Genomic DNA, 26399 nt, shown 5'->3' on the forward strand with positions numbered 1-26399 from the left:
TACAAAATCTCAATTTCCATTCAAGAGTCGTTCCTCCCTGGAACGCTCGTTCAAAACCACAATCACAATTTCATCTCATACACCATTCGCACATCTCCATATTTCATCTTGTTCACACTTTCACTTTTAGTTCCACTTCCATAAAAGAACGAACGTCCAGCCCTCCTTGTAATAGAGGACGAACGTTAATAAAATAACAAGAAAGGCTCGTTCACGAGTAGAATAAAACCAAGACAGGTTATTAGACAGACTTTGTTATAACTTGAATCAGTTAGATGAACTGAATCTAGTACGATCTGGAAAATACTTAGAATAATTTAAGTTCAATATCGCTAGAGCGAATCCAATGGATAGATACATCACAAACTTGTTTAGATAACTAAACCGAACACGAGTAAATTCAGAAGCCAAACCGCCAGTCAATGACCGAGCGTGAAAATAGGCATTTAATGAAGTTTTGGACGAACGTCACTGAAATCTTGGACGAACGTTACTAGATTTATTGGACGAACGCTATTTAGATTTATGGACGAACGCTATTTCAATTCAGGACGAACACTATTACCGTTCGTTGATAATTAAGGAAGGAACGAACGTTCGGTATATGACCGAGCGTTCTTTTACCACATACGCATTTGGACGAGCGTTCGGTATAAGACCGAGCGCTACTTAGGACGTACGCTTTTGAGTCTAAACTTATTTGCTGATTCAAAATCATAGAAATTTGGAATTTTCATAATATGGGATACTTAAAGTTCATGCTTTAACAATTTGACTAAGTGTAAAATGGTAGATTTTCAAGCTTCTCAATTCCTCACACAACACTCATGAGATCTACGTTTGGCCGAACGCTCAAACGTAAATTATGTATAAGAGGGCGTTCGTCCTAAAAGGGAAATCCTTTCCAAATGAAAGGGGTCGACTATTTCAAGGAATTTGCTATGAATACCGAACGGTCAATGACCGTATCGATAACGAACGTTTATTTTCATAGACTTAAATAATCAAACTCATCTTACAGTATACAAAGTTTTCCAGTATAAGCTTTCATACATCAATTTACTCAAATCATAGTACAAATTCATACATTTTCACACATCATCTCATCATACAACTCATTTTCCAATTAAATCAAACCATAGAACATTGCATCATTTTCATACATCATTTCAGAATCATTTTCATATACCAACAGTCCAATATCATGAATCATATTTCAAGCATCCCATAAACGCACATGCAGTACAAACATCACATGAATTAAATCTAATAAGCTTCCCTTACCCGGATCAGTAGTGATCGTTCTAAAACGAGTGGTCTTGGCTTGTCCAAATATGGTTCTATCAACTTTTCTCTTGAACTCTTCTACTAAAACTAAAAGAAACATAAAGAGCTCGGTTTAGACCCATGCATGCAGACGGAACTGGTTGCAGAATTCCAGAAAAGAGCGTCCAAGTATAAACTTACCAGAACCGGAAGTTGTTCGGTCCAATATGGAGCTCACGGTGCAGGGGACGTTTCTACGGTGCTGAAACGTGAACGGAGTAAAAGGGTGGTAAGTTACCGAAGAGAGAAAAAGGGGTTTCTAGAGAGAAGGAAGAGAAAATGGAGGTTCTGGATTCCTGAGGAAGATGAAAGTGCACGCAGAGAAGGGGAAGAGTGTTTCAGAAAAATTTTAATTCTCTTCCCAAGTCAAACGGACGTTCCCTCATGCGCTGACACCTGGCTTCCAGACTTGAGTTCAGAACCTTCCAATTTGACACATGACAGAGAGGGGTCAGGGAATGTGAGTGCGTTTTAATGGCGTGCACGTGGGACATGGGTGCATTTATGGAAGCACAGTGGTGAATCATCACCGAATTAATGAGACGTGACACCTTTTATCTAAATAATAAAATAAAAATCTTACAAATTAGAAAAATAATTTATTTTAAATATTTGTAGAATAAAATAATTTGGATAAAAAGAATTCAAAAATTAATATATTTAAATTTTGAAAAAAAAATCCCTACGCGGAACAGTATTCTCTGAACAGGAACAATTTGACATTGTATACTCCTTGAGTTTTGGCACGCACGCAATCATAACAGCAATGTTTGAAGTCTTAAGAAAAAAAATGCCTTCAAATTACTTTTCTTTCACTTTCCAGATATGAAAAGCACCACTCCAGCACCACAAATCAATAACACTGCGGAACTAAATTCGTCAACGCATGAGAGAAAATGTCACTGAACCAACAAGGAAAAAAGTCTTTAATTACTATTTCACTACTTTTATTGAGCTAAAATGATATTATTAAAAATTAACTTTTACATTTATAAAAGAAAGAGAAAATAAATAATAATGAAGGATAATATTACAGAGTAGTGTATTGAATGATCACTCGGTCAACATATTCTATAGTGATCAAGCTATCCTCAAACTCAAAGTAATGTTTCACTTCGGAGTTACATATTAAATTATCGTCATAAATCCAACATGTTTAACAAAGTAAAATCACGTAAAAAAAAATGTTTATGAACTTTTAAATCGTAATTGGGTCAATTTTATTTAAAAGTACACTTTAAAATCTATAAATACAGAGATAAAATAAAGATGTAAATAATTACATTTATTATGAATTAAAAATTTTATTAAAATATTCAATCAAATTAAAAACTATTATGTCAAAAACGCAAGACAACATCTAAAATAAAAGTATGACAATATTTTTTGACAACATTTTAATACTGTCTACGTGTTATTCTGTAATTGGTCTATATTAGTGTTTATGATTATTATTATTGATTGTAGAATAATTTTAAACCAATCACAAAATGACACGTAGACAGTGTTAAAATATTGTCAAAAAAATATTTTCAAATGTCTAAAATAAAAATGTGAAGGAGTAATTTTCAACTCTTTCCTACTAAACAAGTAATAAAAAAAATGGTGGTATCAAAATATTAGTGTCCATTAAGAATTATGTAACTCGCAGTGTACAATGCTAAAAGAATTAAACAATAATAATATTAATAAAAGAGAAAATAATGAGGGTAAAATGGGTGATGCATAATGGAGCATTGAATGATTTGACACAATGTAAACCTAATTCATGTCGTACAAACAATGTCAAAAACACTTAAATGCGTAGTGGCCCATGCCCTACTCTCACATAATAATGCCTTATCATATGTCGGATCCAATACTAGCCCAACATCCACATTTTCAAACACTGTTTGCTTCTTTCCGAACACAACCACGCACTAATTCACGTTCGTCATTTTTTCATTTAATAATAGGGTACTGTTACAAAAATTAACCTTTTTAATGATGAAAATATTTCTAAAAATATATTAAAAAAAAACATTTTAATAATTTAAAGTTTAACATTATTAGAGTTCGTTACCACCGTACATTTAACATATAACATATAATTCATTTTAAATTTTTCTCTCGTCACAGTTTTGCTTTTATAAATTTTTCAAAAGGGATGTGAATGTATATACTGCTGTAGATGATAGAAACAATTACAAAGATCATCTTTTTAAGTTAGTAATGTGTCACTGTGAAAAAACATTATAGTATATAAGCTTTTTGCAATAGTCAAACACACAAAAAAATTAGTTTCATACCTTGTTGATCACTTGCTCCCTATCCTTAACAAGTTCAAAAAACACACCACAACCCAACCTCCAACATTTTTTTGGCTTGTCTCTTCTGCCTTTTTGAATCTCTCAATAGTCACTTTCCACCCCAACCAAGCGTACCAGCAAAGATGTCCAAAATCTCATGCATCTAAGCCAAGAACAGGACCCACCAAAAAACACAACCAACTTCTCCAAGAAACATTTTTCTTTCACTGTACTCATTTCATAAGAGATCAATACGCCATCAATTGATTTCTGTCAATACTTTTATTTTTCTTTCTTCCTCCAAATCCTTCTCTGTTGAAAAACACAAATCTCGTGTCACCTAAAAATGGAATCTTTAGAAAATGAGACAGCTCTTACCTCACAAACTGATCTATATAAAACTTAATGGACTCAAATCTAAACTTCAAAGTAGTTTCTGAGTGTCTAAACTTCAATGAATTTCGATATCAGTTGAAGAAAAAAAAGGTGTGGGTTTTTTTGAAATACAGGAACAATTTTAGAATTTAAAAAAAATGTGGGGATGCAGAGAGAAACGTGGGATGGTGTAGAGAGTAAGACTCTCAAAACCTAATCTACCAAAATAAGAGACAAGGGGGTGTGGCCCAAACCCAACAAACATTTTTTTTTTTCAAATCAAACCTTAAGTTGACAATTTTATATATATACCAGGAAAATACATGAATGGCTTCCTAGAAAAATGAATCTGACATCTACAATCTGGCTGGTGCCAACATCATAGTAATTCACTAATTTCAACTTTGAGAAGAAACATTCGTCATTGTCACACTATTTCCTGAAACCCGCTGCGCAATTAACAGAAATCTTCCATTTTTCAATCATTTCAGCTTGAAGATACACGCCAACGTAATTTCTGCAAGAAACTTCTTTGTTTTTTATCCTATAAAAGCACCAACTAGCACTGTATATATGATCATCAGTTATATATCATCAAAATCAGTCTAGCTTCTACGTCAGCAAATGAAGAGACAGAAATCTACACCACTCATTAGGTCTGTGAGGAAACTGAAGACTCTGATGCACTCTTGGCGAGTGCATTCCAGTGTATCCACAAGATTAAAACAAAGATGGTGCAGTTTTTTCCACAAACAAATGGGCAAGAAAAGGTTCCTTGTTGATGAAGAAATCACTGAGGATTATACGGTTCGATGTAGAAGAACAATGGCGTGTGCTTCAGAAGATGATATTGATAAAAGAGCTGAGATTTTTATAGCAAAATTTCGGCGGCAACTAAGCTTGGAGAGAATAGCTTATTCTGAACCAAAGTATATTATATAAGAGATAGTTTTTATAGTGACTAAGTAAAGTCATTCAAAGTACTTAATTTTGTATGTTTTTTTCTGTGTGTGAAATTTGTGTTGGGGTTTGTTTTAAATAAGTCGACATTGTTTGATGTACATGTTGTCGTGTTATGTTTTTTTTTTCTGGTCGATCATGCACTTGTAGGAAGTGTCTTGAAGATTCTTGATTTGAATTTCTTCTTGCTAAAGAAACAGTGAAATAGTGTTTGTTAACTAGCTGAAAATTCCACCCTTTCTCTTCTCATGTATTTGATTCAATCAGTGATAGAACACTTACAAAAGGAATCTGGTATTCAAGTGAGTTAACATGAAGATAGTGAGAGAGTCTTATCTGTTAATTGTGATAATTTATTAAAGGTATAGTCGAGCAAAATTTGTTTTATTCATTCTGGGTTTAGTATTCACCAATCACCCACTAATTATAGTTTCAAGTGTAGGATCTATATGTTTGCTTGACTGATAAAGACGATAAAGTCCTATTAAAATTTTCACATCAACTAGAATTAAAATTATTTTCTTAACATATATCAATATTCAAATAAAAACAAAAACGCATAAAAGATAAAAAAAAATATAAATTATTTTAAAACAATAATTTTGTAAAATTAAATTAGACTTAAAATTATTTTCTGTATAAAAATATTCATATAAATAAAAAGTGAAAAAAAATATGAATCATTGTAAAACAATGATTTTGGTTTTAATATTTCTATACAGTAGCGGATTTTTTTGGGTGCTTATGAGTTCTTGATCCTATCAACAATTTTAAACATGTATAAATTAATATATAACCAAAAATATTATTTTTAATTTTAGTATATTTAACATTTTTTAAGAGAATTAACACCCAAAAATATAGTGTGCAGATCACCATTAATTTATATACATTTCCTATAAGAATCGAAAAATTTGAGTATATAAAATAAATGAGTGTTTTATTTTAATGAAGTCGACTTATTTTAATAATAAAAATTTTGTAATATAAATAGAAGTTTATATCGTGTTTCATTATCTAAAACACAAACTATCTCTTTAAAAACTCTTCTCTTGAGTTCTGTGTATTCTCCTTACCTTTTCTAACTCATGAGTCATCTTTTTGACTATCAAGAAGTGTCTAAATGATCACAACATCGAGGTCTACGTTTATACTCTATTAATAAGTTTAAATGGTATTGATAAGTCATTTTTGACTTGTTCGAGTCCTTAAGTTACTTATAAATGAGCTACAATAGGTAGAATGAGAATTTGGTCTCTAAGTTGAGAATTTAGAGGCTTTTGAGTTGATGTCTTGTTATAAACAATTTATTAATAGTTTAAGAGGTTATACACTTTTGCTTAAGTCTAAAATAGTTTATAATTGAATCTAGGAATGTTACAAATTGGTAAAAGTGGTTAGAAAAGGTAATGGGTGGTCTAGGATTGCTAATTTTGCAGTTTTAGTGCTGCAGAATTATGCAGTTCGGTTGGGCAAGAAGAATTGGCTAGCTGGGCGAGTTTTAGGGGGTTTTGGCACAGAGTTGTAGTGGTTGAGCAAGCCAGTTTGCTCATCTTGGGAAACTTATTGTTTTGCCTCTAGCTGGGTGAGTAGAGTTTGTTAGCTGAGCAAGTGAGTCTGTTTTCCTAAGTGTTTTTGAATCCTTTTACCTATGTGTATGGTTTTAAAAGTTATACTGATTTGTTGTATGATCTATGGAAATGTTTAGAACTTATGTTTGAATGGAATGAGGTGTGCAAGAATCCTGAGGGTTTTTAATGATTGTATCAAAGTGTTGTTGTTTGTACGAATGTAGGAAGCTAAGTACTATTGGTTTATCTTGACGCTCTCAATAACCTCAATCTCAAGTAGAGATAGATGGTTATGTCGTGGAGAAAGTAAGAGGTTCTAGTTTATGAGTTTTACCTTGGCCAAAGACTTTTGTTAAGGACTAACTTTGTGTGGTAGCTTGGGGTGGGCCAACAGTATTACCACTACAAGTGCATGAATCACCATAGTTCGACATTTATACTATATCTAGATGAGTCAGGTCTAAGTTTCTAATATGTTTAAGATGGATGTTTTATTATGTGTGTAATAAAATATATGATGAAATTTTATTTGATTATGATGAACTGTTTTACCACTTGCTTACCCTTGCTTTTGTGTTGTCTATCTGTGTGTTGTTTTTCTCTTTTACATCGATCACCTAAATGGTATGAGCTCAGGGGGACTTCTTGTCAGTTATCCCAGCAAGAGATGAGAGTGATGTAGATGAGTTGTTAGATGGTCCTACATATGTAGATCTCTTGCGTTTTGTGGTAAATTTGTTTCATTTAGTTGTTCTATTATCATATATGTAATATTATACTTTAGTAATTTTATATAATTAAAATAGAATGTTACACTTCCTTTATACAATTAAAATAGATGTTAAAATAGGATTTTACTTTAATGGTATTTATTGTTTATATTCAATACTTTTGTATAAATATCCTTATACTTTTATAAAGATTTTACGCTAAAACTTTTGTTATTTTATTGTACATGAGAGATTTGTTTGTGAAACAATAAATTTATATTTTATAATATATATATATATATATATATATATATATATATATATATAATAAAAGTAATCATATACTTAAATAATAATAATTTTTTATTGATAAATATAATTTTATATTACTATTATTCATAATAATAATTCTTTTTGGTTTTTTAATACTTAAAATTTATTTTATCAATAAATATATTATTAATAAATATAATTTTATATTATTTTTACTACTAAAGATATTTTAGTAATCTTTAATTTTTATTTATTAAATATTTTCTTTATCTGTCAGTCAAATCTTATACTAATTTTTACAAAGTTTATTTCCAAATTCAATGTTACTCACATGCAAATCTCTTAAAAAATAATGACCTTATTCTCAAATTCACTCACTCACCCTCTCAAATTCATCCTCCTTAAAGGTGTGTTTGAATGAATAGATACTACTTTTATTCAGATTTGTGAAGACAGAATTATAAAATAAATTGTGTTCGTTTTCATTGATTTAGAAGTGATCCCTACACGAATTTGTGAGATTCGTAAAAATTTCAATCTTCACTATTTGCACATATTTGAAACAACTTTTGATGAAATGTCTAGTTTGCCCTAATTCAATATTCACTACTCCACATATGTTCATACACCTCCACCACCCACAAAATTGTTCCATTATGGAATTAATCTCTTTCTTTCATCATTTGTTTAGGAGGGAAGAAAACAAACCCTAAATAATACTTCAACTTATTTTTCGTTCACTATTATAAATTATACATTTTTATAATTCAGAAATTTATATTTGAGTCTAACAAAATTGTTATAATGGTGATTTATGTGAGTGAAGTTTATTTGCAATTATGTTTTTGGGTGAAGTTTAAAAAAAATAATTTCACTCTACTTAATTTTATTTATTTATTCATATTTAAATTTATTTTATATAATAAATATAATTTTATTTTTACTACTAAAGACATTTTGATAATCTTTAATTTTTATCGATTAATACATTTTTTTTATCTATCACATGAATCAAATCTTACACAAATTTTTACAAACTTTATTTTCAAACCCAATCTCAATCATTTTCAAATCCATTAAAATAACAACATAAAATTTACTTTCAAATCCAATCAAAATCATCCCTTCATCTTCTCAAATCATCACCCTGGAGTGAACCTAAAGGTAAACATAACCTATATTTCAGTATTATTATCATAAACTTCTATTTTGTCCTTACAAAATGTTGTTTTGAAGTGTTGAAAGAGAAATATTTTTTACTTTAACTCTTAACGTAAAATTATTAGTTTTATAAGAATATCTATATTTTATATACTTTTATTTAATTGGTAAATTTAATAATTAAGTTATTTAGATTAATTATAAATCTTTTCGTTTGGCAGGAGAAATGAAAAATCTTTTCTAAGTCCGCTTGTCTCCAAATAGTGAACAATAATATATTTATATCAATTATAAATATTTTGCTTTCAAATTTTAATTAGTACAGTCTTAATAATAAATAATTTGGTTTGCTTGCCTCAAAATCTTAATAGTAACTAAATCTTTGAACTTAGAAAAATAATTCAATTTTTATAAACAACTTTTTAGAATTGTAGTTGTTGATACGATCTAATCAAATTTAACAAATATATTTGTGTTTAATAAAAAAAAGCTCATATTGATTGTGCTTATTACATACCTTTAATAATTAATTATTTTAATTGAAATATAAATAATAATATTTTATTTTAAACTAAAATTAGGGGGGGGGGGGGGGATTATATTATTATATATTAATATACCTTTTTTTATCACGAATAACAATAATAATATAATCTTAATTTTTCTTATTCATAACTAATTTTTAAACAAAAATATTTTTAACATTTGTTATTTTATTTTATTCAATTTAAATTTTTTTCAGATCTATAAAATATAAATCTTTTTTAAATATATTTTAAATTTTTATGATGAATAAATTTCAAAATGACTAATTATAAACACACAAAATTCAAGTCATGTGAACATAATACTCATAAAAATGAATATTCAAAATTAAATAATTATGAATGTATATTTAGTATGCTACTAAATATTATAAGAATTGATAAAAAAAAAAATTGTGTATAAATATAGCAAATGCAAAATAGAAAAATGAATAACTTAAAATGTGAATGTTGAAAAAACATAGTGTAAACTATTACAAGCACACAATAACTAAAATAACAAGTATATGCATTTGAATTATGTAATCATACATAAGTAAATTAGTGGATTACATTTGTGAAACCCAGTTAGGTAATAAAATTTAACAAATGCCTAGTATGATTTTCTCATCTTTGGGTAAGAAATGTAAAAACATTAAAATGTGTTTAATTTAAGTATTGTTCTTTGTTTCTATTTCATTTTCCTATTTTACATTATTTTGTTTATTTTTGATGGTCAATGACATTTTGAAATGCACCGGCCAATGCTCTTACACTATTCCTCTTCCCTTTCAATAATTTGTTTTCATTCTCTTCAATGGAATCGTTGGACACACAAGTTTCAGCTTCTTTGCCCTTTTCCACAACATCACTTGTTTCTTCTTTAATTTCATTCTTTGCAACATTTTCTTCTTGAACTTCATTCTCTACTTCACCTTCTCTTTCTTCTTCTATTGAATCTTCAACTTCCTTTCTCTCTTCTACTACTTCATTGTTGCTCTTACTCTCACAAACTTCTTCTACAACTTCACTTTCTATTTTTTCTTCCTCTTCTTTAGCCTCAATTTCTTTAACTGTTGAATTATCACTTTCTTGAATGTCACATTCAGTTTTATTTTTATTGTCATTCTCATTTTGTTTCTCTTCTTCTGAGACATTGGGAACGTCCTTCTCATTATCATCTTCAACATGAGCTTGATCTGTCTCTTCAAGCTTCTGTTTAAACTCCTCATCATGATCATGATTATGCTCATTCTCTTCAGCCTCACGTTCGTGATTATTCTCACGCTCTTCGGGATCATGCTCGTGTTTATGATCATACTTTTCAGAATCATGTTCATGCTTATGTTCTCCATGATCATGTCCTTTATGCTCCACTTCATGATCTTGCTCATATGCACGGTCATGTTCTTGGTGATGAAGCTCATGTCCGTGTTCATTTTCATGTTCAGAGTCAACTACTTTATGTGTCAGTTTTTCATTATTCTTCACTTCTTCTGCTTCTTCAACCACTTCACTTGTACATTCTTTACCTTCTAGTTGAGTAGTATCGCTACTTTTTGAAATGTTATTTGAGTAAGTAGAAGCATCATGTTTAGGATTGGAAGTAGAAGCATTATTGTTGCTCTTCTTAACCGTTTTTTCACTTGATGATTGTGTTTTTCCTTTTATAGGGTTCTTTGTAAGTGCATCCGAAGTAGGTTTTGAAGGATTTAAAGTAGTTTTATTTGGAAGACTTGAAGCTCTATGTGGAATATTCCTTTCTCGTGGACCAGGGGACACAAGAGCTTTGTGTTGCCTTGAAGGAGAAGGTGAAAGTGCTTGTTTATGAACTCGTGAAGATGATGATGGTTCAAGAGATCTTCTTCTGTTTAGGATGGGTTTGGGGGGAGGATCATTCTTAGGAAACTTGAAAGAAGAGTGAGAGTCAAGGCGTTTTGAACTTATTGTTGGCTTTAAATAATTAGGGATTTGTTTATCCGACGTAGGATTTGAAGTAACCTTGTTTGTTGAGGATGACTTTGTTGTGGTCTTTTTTGCGTTTGTGGTAGAAGAATTTGAAGATGCAACCTTCTTCTCCTTCCCCAGCACACTCGTGTCTTTTATTTTTGTTGCCATATATACTTAGCTACCTTGCCTATAAATTTATTCCAAAAAAAACATACACATCTTAACATATATGTTGTATTCTTTATTTAAATAAAATATAAAGAATGTTTTTTTTTCAATAGCCTAAATGATTATTAAGATTCAATTAATAAAATAGTTTTTTTATACAAAGTATGATTTCTTCCACAATATTTATTTCGAAGGAAAGCTTTATAAGACTCATAAATTACAATCAACAAAAATATATTAAAAAGAACAAGGAGAAAAATGTATTGCAAAATTTTCTCTTTTAAATTATTTAAGAGATATATTATTCATAAAACCCTTCTTTTCAAACTCTTTCATTATGTTATCAACCATCATACCTTACACTCTCTTTTATATAAAAAAAATTACTAATTATTATTTCTGTTTACTTTATTGTTGTGCAAATCTAATTCTATGGCATTTCTCAATATTGGGTATTTTTTTCTGCATAATAATTATCTCTAAGAAATTTTAAGTGTTAACAATATATGCGAGAATTCAATCAACTTCAACAAAAAAAGAAGTTCAGAAAAGAATATACAAACCTAAAATGAACATGCTGAAGATAATGTTACAAGTATATTTTCTTTTTTTTATAATTAATTTGTCGCGTCAATTTTGCTCTTCTAAATAAATTGTGAGAATTATCTTAGAAATTAGTTTTCGTTTTTTTTTTCTTAGAACATACAACAGATAATGAACTATACAAATCGTGTCCCCTTTATCGATGCTTTCATGAAAAGAGTTCAAAAATCTCATTTTGCAAGCTAAATATTATTACATTTTTTTGTTATTTTTATATAAATTAAAACAATATATGGAAATATTACCAAGAGGTGAACGGGATTAATTCAATCACACATGCTAGATCATACACACATGATCACAATTAATTAAAAAAAACATATATCCACAATAAATTATCAAAAACTCAGACAAAATAAATGTAGTACTGTGATGGAATAACATGAAAAGTCTACTCCAACTTTATCCAAAAAAAACTATATTAACTCCTGAAAATAAGAAAGTTTGTCATAATTGAACATCTAAGCTCATTACTACATATTCCTTCTTTGCATCCAAATCCTCCACAATATTTGTTTTTATTTGCTATAAAATTCATTGCAAACGAAAAGAAAAGATGAGGTGATATACTTAATTAAATAAATTAATCATCATGTGTGGAATATGGACAGTTTTAAAAATAATAAACATGTTCCTTGAAAATGCAAAGAGAAGAAAAACAACTAATGGGCATGTGGCACAATCATTACCTTACACTTCTTTTTTGGTGGCAGGAGAAGCAAACAATATTCAAAATGTCGATGCAAATTGAAGCTAAAAAGGAGTAAATTTACGACAACCAAAGCGGAGAAGATTAAGGTTCAGAAAACGTACCTTCGTAAAAGAATGTTCATGGAAGAGTGAATTTGTGGGCACACACAGAAAATTGCTTTTGAAGATGAGAATATATGAAGAAAGAGGCAAAACGAGAAAAACAAAAAATGGGATTTTTATTTCTAATAATATCGTAAATAACCGTAAATTTTGCACAAACTTTAAGGATGTAAAGGTGTTTGTGAAGTTAACCTCGGTTTTTTCAACGATTAATTGTCTTATTTTATCAGACAAAGCTGTGAATGACCGAAATAGCTGCCTTCGAGAGTTGACCTTCTATAATCCAAAACAAATAAAAAAATGTTAAAACAAATTTTTTAGCTTGTAATATATATGCATTGTATTTAATATTCATTTCACTCCATGTTAATATGTATTTAATAACTATCTTGCAACGTAGTTCATCGCAATATGAAAAAATAAATTCAAAAAAAATATCTGGATAATGATATATAAATATTACACGCATTCAATTGATGCAAACATTATCCCAAATAATTTAAATTACCTTTAAAAAAAACGTAAAGAAATTAGAAAGTTGGATGTGGACCAATGCAAATATCTTAAAGATCATGTTTTTACGTAATGTTATGGATTTCCTTTCTCAATTAATGAATAATGCTAATTAAAGTTTAGTTGATAAAAACAACTTCTTTGTAAGTAATGTATATAAACGTATTTATAAAGATGGAAGAACAAAATTCCAAACACCCTATAATTTATTTATTTATTTATTTGCATATTATCGTTAGTTTGGAATATATAAACCACTCAAGTGAATCATAATTAAAATAATAAATATTATTGTATAGAATTATTATTTTAGTTTTCCCTTATTGGGCCTGGCCCAAGTAGAAATGACGTGGTATGAGACCCTGAGGCGGTCAATGCCGGAGAATTGTGGTGGCATTGCATTTGGCAGTATGTATACCCTTTTTCTATTTTTTTTTTTCAATTTTTTTGTCGTTAATAAAGAGTGTGATGTGAGAATTGAGAAAGGTCATTGTCTATTTATATATTTTGATTCACATTTATTAGAAAATACTGATACGCAACTGAGGATTAAAATTTATAGTTAGAGAGAGACATGTGGTTTGCTTCATTTTATTGTCACTGGGTAGAAAAGAGCACAGCCTCACAATTTTAAAAAACCGCCATATACGTTTTTTTTCTTTTATTTTAGTATTGGTGTTGGCTCATAGGTTGTCTGTGGCATGTAACTCCATTTGGCACTTCATGTTGTAGCTAAAAATGTGGAAAATCTTGATTATACATTAATGGTTGGAAAGAATTGGAGAAACCCATCAAATAGATATGGCATGTAAAAAGTTTATATAAAATATGAGAATTTTATTTCAATATAAAATTTTAAAATTACAGAATAAAAAATAGATTTATAAGTTAATTGTATATTAATAAGTTATTTATATACTAATTATTTTGTTTATTTTTATTTAACGTAAAAGTTGTAGTAACTTTAAAAGTTTTGGGTTTTGGGACGGAATGAGTTGAGGTTGACTGACCACACCAATAACTCCAATAAGTATATGTTGGCTAAGGCCAACCGTAGTGGAGGAAGCCAAATTGTTCATTATTATTTGGTTTGATTTAAATATAATATTAATGTTATGTATTGAATGGAGTGAGTGATTGGTCAGCCTACCCCACTCGTTTGTTTTGTGGGTTTTGGTATGTAGCCAGATAGATCAACCAAGCTTATCTATGGATTAGGGTATGAAAAAAAAAATTAAAATTTATCTCAAAATCTATAAATATAAATTTAAAATAAAATGATAAATTGATTATACTTATTACACATTCATTAATAATACGGTCGAATTTTTACTCATTTAGTAATAGTGTCTTCTACCTATAATTTTAGTCTGACTAAACAATAACGAACGTAAAATTAAAAAAAAAAAAACCTTTAACTGATACTTAAAGTTTGAAAATGATATCCAAAAAGAAGATTTGATTTCCATTATGTAAACAGAAACATTTATTATTTTTAATTTGAGAATTAAAATATATCAAAATTATAAATAAAATTTCATAAAATTATGGGTGGCATTTGAAAATTACGAATATATGAAAAAAGGGGTAGGTAGAGAGAGTTGACCAGGTGATTGATTTATGAAAGAAGGATTATTAATAATATGATAAGTGAGAGTGTTTGTAGAATGGTCCGATTTGGTATGTGTAGTGGTTAAGTGGGGATAGAACTTGAAAAGTTTTAGAATAGAGTTTATGAACGTTTAGTTAATGTACTTTTTAATGGCTATTACTATTCATTTGGAAGAACTCAACTGGTAAAGTTTATGTGACTTTTAACTCACTTTTATTACCCTCATCAAGCACCGTTGAATTAAGACTATCACTTATTATCCGACCTTTATCATATTATATGATAAATATTAAATTAAATTAATATTTGTTTTTTATATCGTTATGTATGAATTTTTTATAGTCACGACTAGCAATATTATCATTAGATATTTTTAACTATAATGTCAAATAACCTTTTCAGTCACCATTTCGTTTATTGATTTCCACTTTTTTTGTCTCTTTATTTTAAAATATAAACTATCAACATATAATAGATTAAACTTTGTCAAGAACAAATACGCTATATACTTGTAAATATTTGTATATAATTATTTTTATTGTCAAACATTTATATTTTTATTTATCATGTATTAGAAATACATTTAAATTGCATTGGTTAAGTAAAAAGGTATATATATAATACCACAAATATAATAATCACATTAAAAATAATAATTAAATTAAATGTCATGAAACATATATAATGTAATTAAAAGAGATGACACAAAAATAAAATGGTAACGTTAAATTAATTACAATAAGATATAATACAATTATCAATCCAAAAAATAATTAAATAAAATGTCATGAAACATATATAATGTAATTAAAATATTTACACTAATGAACTATATAAAAAATGTTTAATCTTCTTACGTTTTCAATTTAAATTTCAAAATATTATCATTGCTTTCTATTTTTATTTTTATAGACGAATAAAACACATTAACAATTTAAACAGAATTAGTACAGATTACTTCTTTTAGAATATCCAATTGGAAACTAAAATTCACTGAAAATAATGTATGACACAAAAAATTGTTAAAATTGTAGCATCACAACATTTAAAATATAGACTACAAAAATATTTGAAATAAAACAATAAAATGCATTATGATTTCACATCCTCAAACTTAATACTACCACATTTCATTATATAACAAAGGTATTTTACGTTAGTTATTTTTAATTTTTTACGTCAAAAAAATATGGAAATCAGACTATGAAATTTGTGTTAAATTTATAAAAGTATTTAATGTAAATGACACTTCTACAAGTCTCATATAAATGTAGATTATTAGGTTGAACAATATGTCTTAATAAAATACCTCCATTGAAATGTGCATTTATGAGTTTGGCATATTATACATCAAATAAATGATTTTGATAAATTAGAAGAATAGTTAGTGAATAAATAAGTCAAACTTAAAAAGAAAAAGAAAAAAATAGTAAAATGTATAATTTCAAGATTCACTCGTCTTTAGAGTACATACCTTTGAATCTGTGCCGCTTAATTAATCTTCTTCGGGATTAGTTCAATTTCTCTCCAAAATTTGACTTTTCTATTCACATTTTTTTTCACTTTATTAAAAATCATTTATTTCATACACAACACCCAAATAGAATTTAAATTCAGATATACTCGTTTGAATATAACCTTTTTTATTTAGTGATAGAAATTCGATTTCAATTTTAAATATCACGAAAGTAAAAAAAAAAGAAATTTGTTTTTACTAACATAAACCACAAACAATACTAACCTATTTTTACAAACAAACACCATAAACAAAATAAATGGAACACAAATCTATGATTGAGTTTTTCAATAAATAATAACGGTCATGAATGGAAAAAAGAAAGATTAACAAAACAAACTTCAATGGCGAAAAAAAAAAATACTAACAAAAATGCGTAATTGAATTTTCAAAAGCACTTTCTTTATTTAAATGAAGTGAGAAATGATGAGGAACTATGTTTTGATATATAAAAAAGCATTTATCTTAAATATCTTTATGTCTAATGTACGATGTAAATTTTACATCAAACATTACCAAGTTAAAATAAATGATCAATTTTAAGTGTGAGATAAAAATGTTTGTCTTAAATTGTTTAATTTTATTTATAAAAATGTCACTTTGTAAATTAGGTAACGTACCTATTTTAGTAGTATGACATATTACATACACCAATATAAAAATTTATAGCAAAAATAGTAAAATTGTATACAAATTTATAACTCGTATTAATTAAAAGGCACTGATTTTTTTAAATAAATATAACTATGGCCTATAATTAAAAAGCAACAAAACAATATAACTAAAATAGAATTTTAATTAATCATATTTAATTAAAGGTTCGAGAAATAAAATAAACAAACTATTATTTTAATTAACAAATAACAATTAAACTATTTTCTTATTAGAAGGAATGATTTATTATAAAAAAAATTCAATTATAAGGACTGATTTATTTATAAAAAAAATCAATTATAAAGGACCGATTTAATAAAACTATTTTATCATATAATTATATAAGGGCTGGTTTATTTTAAAAAGTTCAAAGGGTAGTTTGTATTTTTCTCTTCGCTCGTTGATATATTAAATCAGATTTTCAAATTTTTAAACATTAAATTTACCCAATTTCTTTTTACTTGCCTAATCTGGCACCACACACATGTATTTTAAATGAGAACATTTTGTATACTTTCTTTTTCACAAGTTACGTATTTTTCTAAATCAAGGATTTCTAAAACATGGATAAACCTCTTCAATAAGTTATGTCGATCGAGTTATCGAGTTAAAATATTTAATTAATTTTACCCTTTTAATTACAAATCTGTGAGCAACTGACATGATTTACCCCTGATTACATCCTAATTGCATGTATTTGCATTTAATTCAATTATTTTTAATTAATTAAATATAAGAATAATATGTTAGTGACATTTGCTGCATATGATTTTAAAAAAGTAATACAACTTAAGATTTTCAGCTATACTAAATTTATAAATTAAAAATTTAACTATTTAATTATTTATTTTTAAATGCTGTCATCTTTATAAACTCTTATTTTTTACCTTTTTAAATTTCTTTTTTATTTTTAAGAGTCAATTCGTATCATTTTATAGATGAAAAGTGATATACCGATAACTGATAATATAACTTTTTTATTAAAATAAAGTTTTTAAATTTATTCTTTTTTATCAAGAGTATACAAAACATCTTTGAGCACGAGAGATATATTTAAACAAACAAATTAATTGAAAATATAAAAGAAAATCAACAGCATAGAAGATTAGATAATTCTATATTATTTTCTCAGAATAAAAGATAATCTCCAGTGCTATATAAGAAAATCACCAAAAGAAAAAAGGTTAAAGGATTTTTTGACTTGTTATTTCTGGTAAGTGCCATCGAGAGAAAGAAGAAAATTAAAAAAAAAACAATATTGCAACCATGCAATAAGTGTTTTGAAATTTTGTTCGATTTAATTAAATTAAATATGTTCATCCAAATCTATTATTATTATCAACTGGTGATATTATTCCTTTATAGAAAAAAATTATGATACTATTCTTTATTTTCTAAAAGAGGTACGAAATATTCATATTTATATTATCATTTAAAGATGTTTTGTATCAATAATTTTGACTTACTTCAAATATTTAAAAGAAAGATTTTATCATTCAAAATAATTATTTTCCACTTAAATTTATGTTTGTCATCTCATAAGATACCTTTCATATAAAACACGATCACTTTACATTATTATTTATTTTTTTTAATATAAAACATGTTTAAAAACGATTGAAATAATATATAATTGGTTTAATGATTCACGAAGTCCCTATTTTCACGTGGAATCTCAATTTAGTCCTTTTGTTTCTGGAAATCTCAATTGGGTCCCAAATTTATAAAAATTACAACAATTGGATCATTTCCGTTAAATTGTCTCCAACGGCGTTAGTGTGTGTTTGACGTGGCACGTTGTAGTCAGTTTCTTAACTGATGTGGCTGACTGAAGCAGGAGCAGTGAAGCACGTGAATAATAAAATTTTTTAAGTAAAAAGAAAATGAAAGTTTTAAATCGAAATTCGACAAGACATCCAAAGCCGGCATTGATTCAATTGCTCCTCCGATGCCAGGACTCACTAATGCAGCGGCATTTGGAACAGAACCATACACAGTTGCCGTAGAGGGAACAACATACTTGTGCTGTTGAGCACTTTGCCCAACAGGAACATCAACTCTAGCCGACCCTTCATCCATTCTCTTCCCCAACCCTTTCCTGAATTGTTCTTCTTCCCACATTTTCTCCTCCTCCTCATCATCCTCCTCTTCCTCCTTAAACCTCACACCTACTCTCCTCTTCTCCACTTTCTCAAAACCCCCCTTCTTCCCACCTTTGACCTTGTCACCCAAAATTGCAATCCGGCCCCGAAACTCCAGCTCCTCATCACTCAGCCCCTCAGCAGCACCATGATTGTTGCCTTTTCTTTTGTGTAGGTTCCAGCTTGGGGTTGAACATTGGAAGGAACCGAAGGGGAAGAAGACGCCATTCGGTCTTTATGAGTGGTGATTTTGTGAGCAGAAGAGGGTTTCGTGGAACGTTGAGGTTTTGCGGATCATGGACGAGGGTTTTCGTTATCTTCGTCGTCGGCGAAGCTGAGGAGTTTGGGAACTTGAGGCTTCTTGGGTTTGGCGGACGAAGGGGTCTAGACAAGAGGGTGGAGGTATCGCCGCCTTCGTCGTTGGCTTTGGTGTCACTGTCGCCACGGCGGCGGAAGTTGCGTGATTTGGTGGGGGATTTGGGTTTCATTTTCTTTTTACTTAAAAAATTTTATTATCCACGTTCAGTCAGCCACGTCAGTTAAGAAACTGACTACAGCGTGCCACGTAAAACACACACTAATGCCGTTGGAGACAATTTAACGGTAAGGATCCAATTGTTGCAATTTTCATAAATTTGGGACCCAATTGAGATTTCCAGAAACAAAGGGACTAAATTGAGATTGTACACAAAATTAGAGACTTCGTGAATGATTAAACCTATATAATTATATCTATCATGTGTAAATTTACTTTTAATAATGTATTTAAGGAGTGATACTAGTATGAGGGTGGCTTTCCATTCCTTTCTTGCGCCCACAAAATGAACCTCACATTGGTTACTCCTACACAGGTTCTTTGAGTGTGACACAACATTCAATCCACACCCTCCATTTTTCACGCTCAGAATCAACGCTCCAGATCTCTTCCTCTCGCTCTTCAACTAGGACGGCGCCACAACCACCCTTTTCGTTTTTTTCCCCCTTCAGGTTCCGCTCCCTAACCATAAAATAATAACAATAATAATAATAAAAGTTTATTATTAAAACAGCTTCATTGGATTAGAATACTGAACATTTCTTCTCTCTTTCTCTCTGTATCAAACCTCTTTTATTTCTCTCTTCTCTGTATCTTCCACCTTTCAAACCGCAAGAAAACAAGGTAGTAGCAGAATTCAAAATTTTTGCCTCTGCTCAAGCAATTATGCTTTATTTATTTTTTTCAATTAATCTGAATTGAAAAAAATGGATGGTTCAAATTTGTCTGTGTGTGTAAGTTTTATTGGCGTTGGTCCATGGCCATGTATATATGTGTATAGTTTGTTATAAATATTAATAATAGACGGTGTTTAATTTGTGATTGAATTTGAATTTTGGTGGTGAAAAATTGGAATTAAGGGATGGAGATGTTTGGTTGTGTGGGGGAATAGGTGGAGGTGGGATTTTTATTTAACTATTTAGGTGAAATGATTTGGTTTGGGATTTTGGGATTGGGATTGGGATTGGAGTGAGTATGGTCAATGGTGTGGTTAGTGTTGAGCTTCTTTTCAGCGCTGAAATGGCGGAGACGGAGTCTCTGTGATTGTGTGGAGAATATTTGATGCAAACCTTCGTCCTTTCAAAACGAAGCGTCCTCCCACTTTTTGTGGAATCAGCCTTCACGCCCCCCTTTTACTCTTTTTCTTCTTATCCTTTCTCGTTCGTTCACTTATTGTTCTTTCACTCTTGAAATCATGTTCGTTTTTCGAGTTTTCTGGGTATTTGGAATAGGATGGTTTTGAGGATTTGGGGTTATGTGATTCCTCGTAAAAAAGGTTGCTTTGCTTTTTTGATCGGTCATGGTTCGTGATGGCTGGGGTTCGTCGTCATGTCATCGTGTATCTGTTTGTTATTTTCTGTTTCACTTCGTTTTTGAATTGTTCTGGATGAGGGTTACTGCTTCAGGTTTTGGTAATGTTCAGAAGTTAAAGGAGAATCATCACGCATAGATGATAGGTTTCGCACCCTGTTGGTTCACGGGAAAGTGAGAAGAAGAAAAAAACTCTGTTGGAGTTGGAGAGCCTTTATTTAATGTATTTCTTGGAACTCTAACCATATGCGATTAGATTTTATATATTTATTCTGTTAAACTTATTTTCTGGGTATTTGTTTTATCCCCTGTTAGCATTTCGTATTTTTTTTATAAATGCAATACTTTTCAATATTACCTGTTTATTTTAACTTTTCGACATGTTATTCAATTCGCTTGCTTCGGTGCAGTTCAAATTGCCTGACATGTATTTGACTGAACATGCATAATCTAACAAATTGTTTCTGCTGAATCCACGACAATATTCTGAGAAACAAATATTTCTAAGGATGAATTTGGCGTGAGAATAGCTTAAGTGTTGTAACAATGTTTCACATTGATTGAATTTTCTAGTCAAAGAGCTTTCTGAGTGGTCACTGAGATTGGCTGGCTTTTACCTCCTTAACACCCCACGATCATGTTAACAATCATCGTCTTATAACCCCTGTTTTATCTTATAATTTGCTGAAAAAGTTTCCTTTCGCCCCTTTCACTTAAATTCCAAGTACTACAATAGCTTTAATGTTGTAACAATGTTTCACATTGATTGAATTTTCTAGTCAAAGAGCTTTCTAAGTGCTCACTGAGATTGACTGCTTTTACCTCCTTAACACATCACGATCATGTTAACAAACATTGTCTTATGGCCCCTGTTTTATCTTATAAATTGCTGAAAATATTTTTTTCCCTTTTCACTTAAATTCCAAGTACTTCAATATTTTCTGTAAGGCTTTGTTTAGCTTCCTTCAATTGAAGCTTCTTCTTAAGAATCTAAATGAAATTTGCGCTATAGCTCCAATTTTCAAGTATATGCAAATATATTTTAACTTTATGTAATTGTTCTTAGAATTATTTATAGGAGATTATAAAGAAGGTATCGTTGTGAAAAAATTTCGGTGTGGTATATAGGACTAGTTTGTAACAGTTTGTAGATATTAGTTAGGAAATTGGGCTATTCCTTGATGGTATCTGAACCCAAATTTATAGACCAAGGGTTTAGTGTCTTATCCAGTCTATATGTTGTTGCTTGAATTGAGTTCGGCACATAAGTGATTGCTATCATCATACTTGAAAAAATATAGTCTTATACAATATATATTAAGCTTTTGACAATCGTGTAGCTTGTTGGAATTTTTTATGATCTAATACACCACGATAACGTGTTACAGATTTGAAGGGAGTACGCCATTGATGGATGAATATTCTGGTAAAAGAGCCATTGATGGGATGGTAATCCCTAGAAAAGGGGTGAGCCATGTGTTTAGAGACACTGCTAATGCTAAAGATCGAAATGGTCAGGTGTGCAGCCGCCTTACTTGCAGTAGCAGAGTCAACACTTCTAAAGGTGCTCAAATTGGTTCTTCTGAAAAAGGAAAATCTTTGAAACCTTCTATTCAATCTTCTTCTGCTGGAAAGGAAGCTGTTGGAAGCTCCTCTAGAACTTTTCCCAAGACTAGTAGCCCTGGAAAACCGCTTATAAAGCCTCGGAAAAAAGCATCATCTCAGTTAGAGACAGATTCATCTGAAACTAGTAGTGTATTGGATGAGTCAGAGGTTTCACAACTCGCCCCTTCCCCTGTAAAAAGTCAGACAGGGCTTCAAGCTGAAATGGAAAAGACAGTGTCTGGTAATGTCATAATGGAAGTAGGTAGCTCAAGTGTGGTATCCAATTCAAGATCTCGGAGGAATTTTCATCCAAAGTCTGGAATTAGTGGTCAGGAAATTAAAAACACTGGTCCAGTGATGCGTGCTGGTACCAGTAGGTATGGATTGAGGAATCTCAAATGCAACTCTATTTCTGATGTCCTCCCCGCCGGCTGTTCACCTTCAGATTCAACCCTTAACAGAAGGAAGGACATGATAAAAAAGAGGAATTGTGAAGGGGAAGGTAGCTCGTCTGCAAGAGGGAAGAAAATAAGCGGGTCTTCATTAGAAGGACGGAATTCTGGTTCCAGAAATGGCATATCCATTTCTGATTCAAGAATATCTAGGAATACTCCTCCTCACAGGGACAGGTCAGACAGCAACATGGAACCAGTTAGAACTCGAAAATCAATTAGTGGTCATGCCAGGGGAAGGCTTTCTAGCCAAGGAAATGCCAATCCCGTGTCACCCAATCGGTCCCCTGTCATGATACCTTCTTTGTCTCATTCTGGTGGTCGTAATGCTTCTGGTGTATCACATCGTACTTCTGTAGATAGTTCCTTAAGTTGTCCTAGTTCTCACAGTAGGCCAGGTACTAGCAGTGAGGAGTTATATGGTGTTATGCCTGGGTCTCCTTCAGAATATGGCCTCACTCATTCTATAATGAATCTGGATAGCTTTCGAAGGCGTTACAACGTGGATAGTATTGCTGAGGTAATTTTCACTACTAACATGAGTATTGCATTTTATTTTATCATGGTCTTTACTGTAAGTTTATAAGATTAATTCTTCATAATTTATTTAGGTATTGTTGGCACTTGAGAGGATTGAACAAGATGTTGAGCTAACACATGAGGTAAATCCCGACTAAAAAAATATTAGACCAAATGTTCCATTATTTTATTCATTCATTTGGCGTCTTTGCAGCAAATTCGTTTACTGGAATCCAACTTGTTCCTTACTGGGCTTAACTTCTACGATCCGCATAGAGACATGCGATTGGACATTGATAACATGTCATATGAGGTTCGTTAATGTCATAATTTGCCACAGTACAGCTTGCTATATTTGTTTGCTTGTTTCCTCTTTTTCTGATGATATCTACTGTGGCTTGATAGTTCTGTGATTACTACAGATTTGGATGAAAATATTTTGTCAATATTTTATTGTCTAATCATTCTCACATCCCAAAATTTTCTGGAAATGACAGCAACTGCTGGCTCTGGAAGAGAGGATGGGTTCTGTGAGCACAGCTCTAACAGAGGAAGCGCTATCAGAATGTCTAAAGAAAAGTTTCTTCCAGTCCTCACCCTCTGAAAATGCAGTCAACAGTTGCAAGGAAGCCAAGGATGACACCAAATGCAGCATTTGCCAGGTATTTTTCTATAGTTAAATGAAGTCTTTTTGCACTTTCGTGGCAGAGAGTGTGTCATTAGCATCATCATGGCTCTAAGCTTTTTCTCCGTGATGGATTTATGATCTACCTGCATCTCCTGTGGAATTTGATTGACAATGGTGTAAGGCTTATATAATCATTTCATACACACATGTTCATTCATTGCAAAAAGGAATTCTGGACCAGCCATAGCCTCTCAAACTGATATGCACTTAATTGACTTGATTTGTAGGAGGAATATACGGTTGCGGATGAATTGGGGAGTTTGCATTGCGAGCACATGTATCATGTGGTTTGCATACAGCAGTGGCTTCGGATGAAGAATTGGTGCCCTATTTGCAAAGCATCTGTGGTACCGTCAAATCCATCCACATCTCAATGATTCAATCAATTGCAATGTTAGGCCAGACGAGGGAGACTAATTTCTTTGTACCCCTCCTTCTGTTCGTTTTTTTCTTCACTTCTGTACAAAATGCAGTTGGTCTTTACTTATTTTTATTGGTCTTTTGTACATAGCCAATATTTTCATCCCCCTTATACAATAATCCAAGCAAGCCACTGGGCTTGATAGACTGAAACTTATATGTTAAGCTGCAGGTGCAATATCTTATAGCCCTCCTCTTACGTTGTTTTTGTTGTTTTTTCTTTTCCAGTTCATATAAAAAGCACTGAAGAATTTAAAGGAAAAGTAAAGTGTAGGCAAAAAAGCTGTTCTCTTTCTTTCATTATAGTTCAACGTGTAGTGCAAGTAAGGAGTTTTGCATGTTTTCAAAACCTGATGTTTAGGAATAGAGGGACTAAGCTTTATAGGCAGCTTTAGTTTTCACCTAATAAAAGAAGCTTTTGGGATCTTCTCAACTCAATTTTAAAAAAATAATAATAATGGCTTGAGATAAGGAATTACTAATTTACCAAATGGTAAATAGGCAGAAGAAATAGATTTTTTTTTCTCAGTGAAAGTATGAAAGAATGATAAAAGAATTAATAAATATAATGCTTATATTAGAATTTAGAAACTGTAATAAAAGGTTGTAGTTTTATTATTTTTTAATGATATTTCATTTTTAACTTTTTAAGGATGGTCTTTGACACTTTGATAATAACAATATTTTATATTGTATAATAAATAAATTCAATATCAAAGCTCAGTGTGAACCCAACCATAAGAAGTCTTGTTAAGAATTGATATATAAGATGCATGTTTACAACATTAGATGATGTCTATGTCCTGTTATAAAGAATTTTTCATTTTCAACCATTCATTCATTCCTTATGTGAACAAAAAAATCTGGAGCAGCCAGGGAAAGCGGATTGTACGGAAAGATTAATATCTTTTTCGCTTTTGTATCTTCTAAGGGAAAGGTTATGAAAAGGACTACTCGGGGAATAGAATGAGAAACAAGAGAAATTGTACAATTTTATTGATACATGAAATGATGAAAAAATGTGCAGAAAACAACCAAACCCTGCATTTTTAATTTTAATTCTAAACTAGTAAAAATATGAGTTTGTGTTTTTTTTATAATAAAAAATATAGAAATTATAATTATGAAAATAAATATAAATATTTTTTTAATAATTTAATTATAGATAATTTTTATTTATTTTGTTGATATTTTTATTTATTTAATTTCAAAAGATAGTTAAACTTGAAAAACAGTTAAATTTAAAAAATCAGTTAAATTAAAATAAAATAAAAATTTGAAGGATAAAAATGAAAAAAAAAATGGAAACCATAACGGAAAAATTCCTCTACAAAGAATGCACAACCGTGGCCAAGAAAAACGTAAATGATTGTTTAAACAATTAAATGCAGAGAGATAAACGTAAATGACTTTTAATGGTTGAAGAGAGAGATATTGATGTATTGATTAGAGAGATAATATTTCCCTGTACACTACCCAACAATGCACCAGTTACACCCACCTCCAGATTCCACCCTATATCACCCTATATACTATTTCACTCAATAATAACTCAAAAATGATATAATTTTCGAAACCCATAAAATTAGATATTTTACTGTTAGCACAACATCAATATAACTAAAACAAAGAATCCTTGCTTATTAACAACAAAACCGTGACCATTAGATAACCTCTGCATCTCTCTTATCAATCTTTATATCTTCAAAGA

The 26399-nt window shown here is 30.3% G+C and overlaps 1 protein-coding gene across 1 annotated transcript; it reads left to right on the plus strand.

Moving 5' to 3' along the window:
* Positions 1-20184: 20184 nt before the first annotated feature.
* On the plus strand, positions 20185-24875 carry LOC124833798 (uncharacterized). Its single transcript, XM_047308344.2, has 6 exons — positions 20185-20317; positions 22393-23581; positions 23673-23723; positions 23795-23893; positions 24078-24242; positions 24496-24875. The coding sequence occupies exons 2-6, from the start codon at positions 22415-22417 to the stop codon at positions 24643-24645; spliced, it is 1632 nt and encodes a 543-aa protein (XP_047164300.1). The 5' UTR covers positions 20185-20317; positions 22393-22414; the 3' UTR covers positions 24646-24875.
* Positions 24876-26399: the final 1524 nt, after the last annotated feature.

Source organism: Vigna umbellata, chromosome 2 (genome assembly GCF_029865625.1).
Source record: "Vigna umbellata cultivar VRB3 chromosome 2, Vumbellata_1.0, whole genome shotgun sequence".
Taxonomy (NCBI): Eukaryota; Viridiplantae; Streptophyta; class Magnoliopsida; order Fabales; family Fabaceae; genus Vigna; species Vigna umbellata.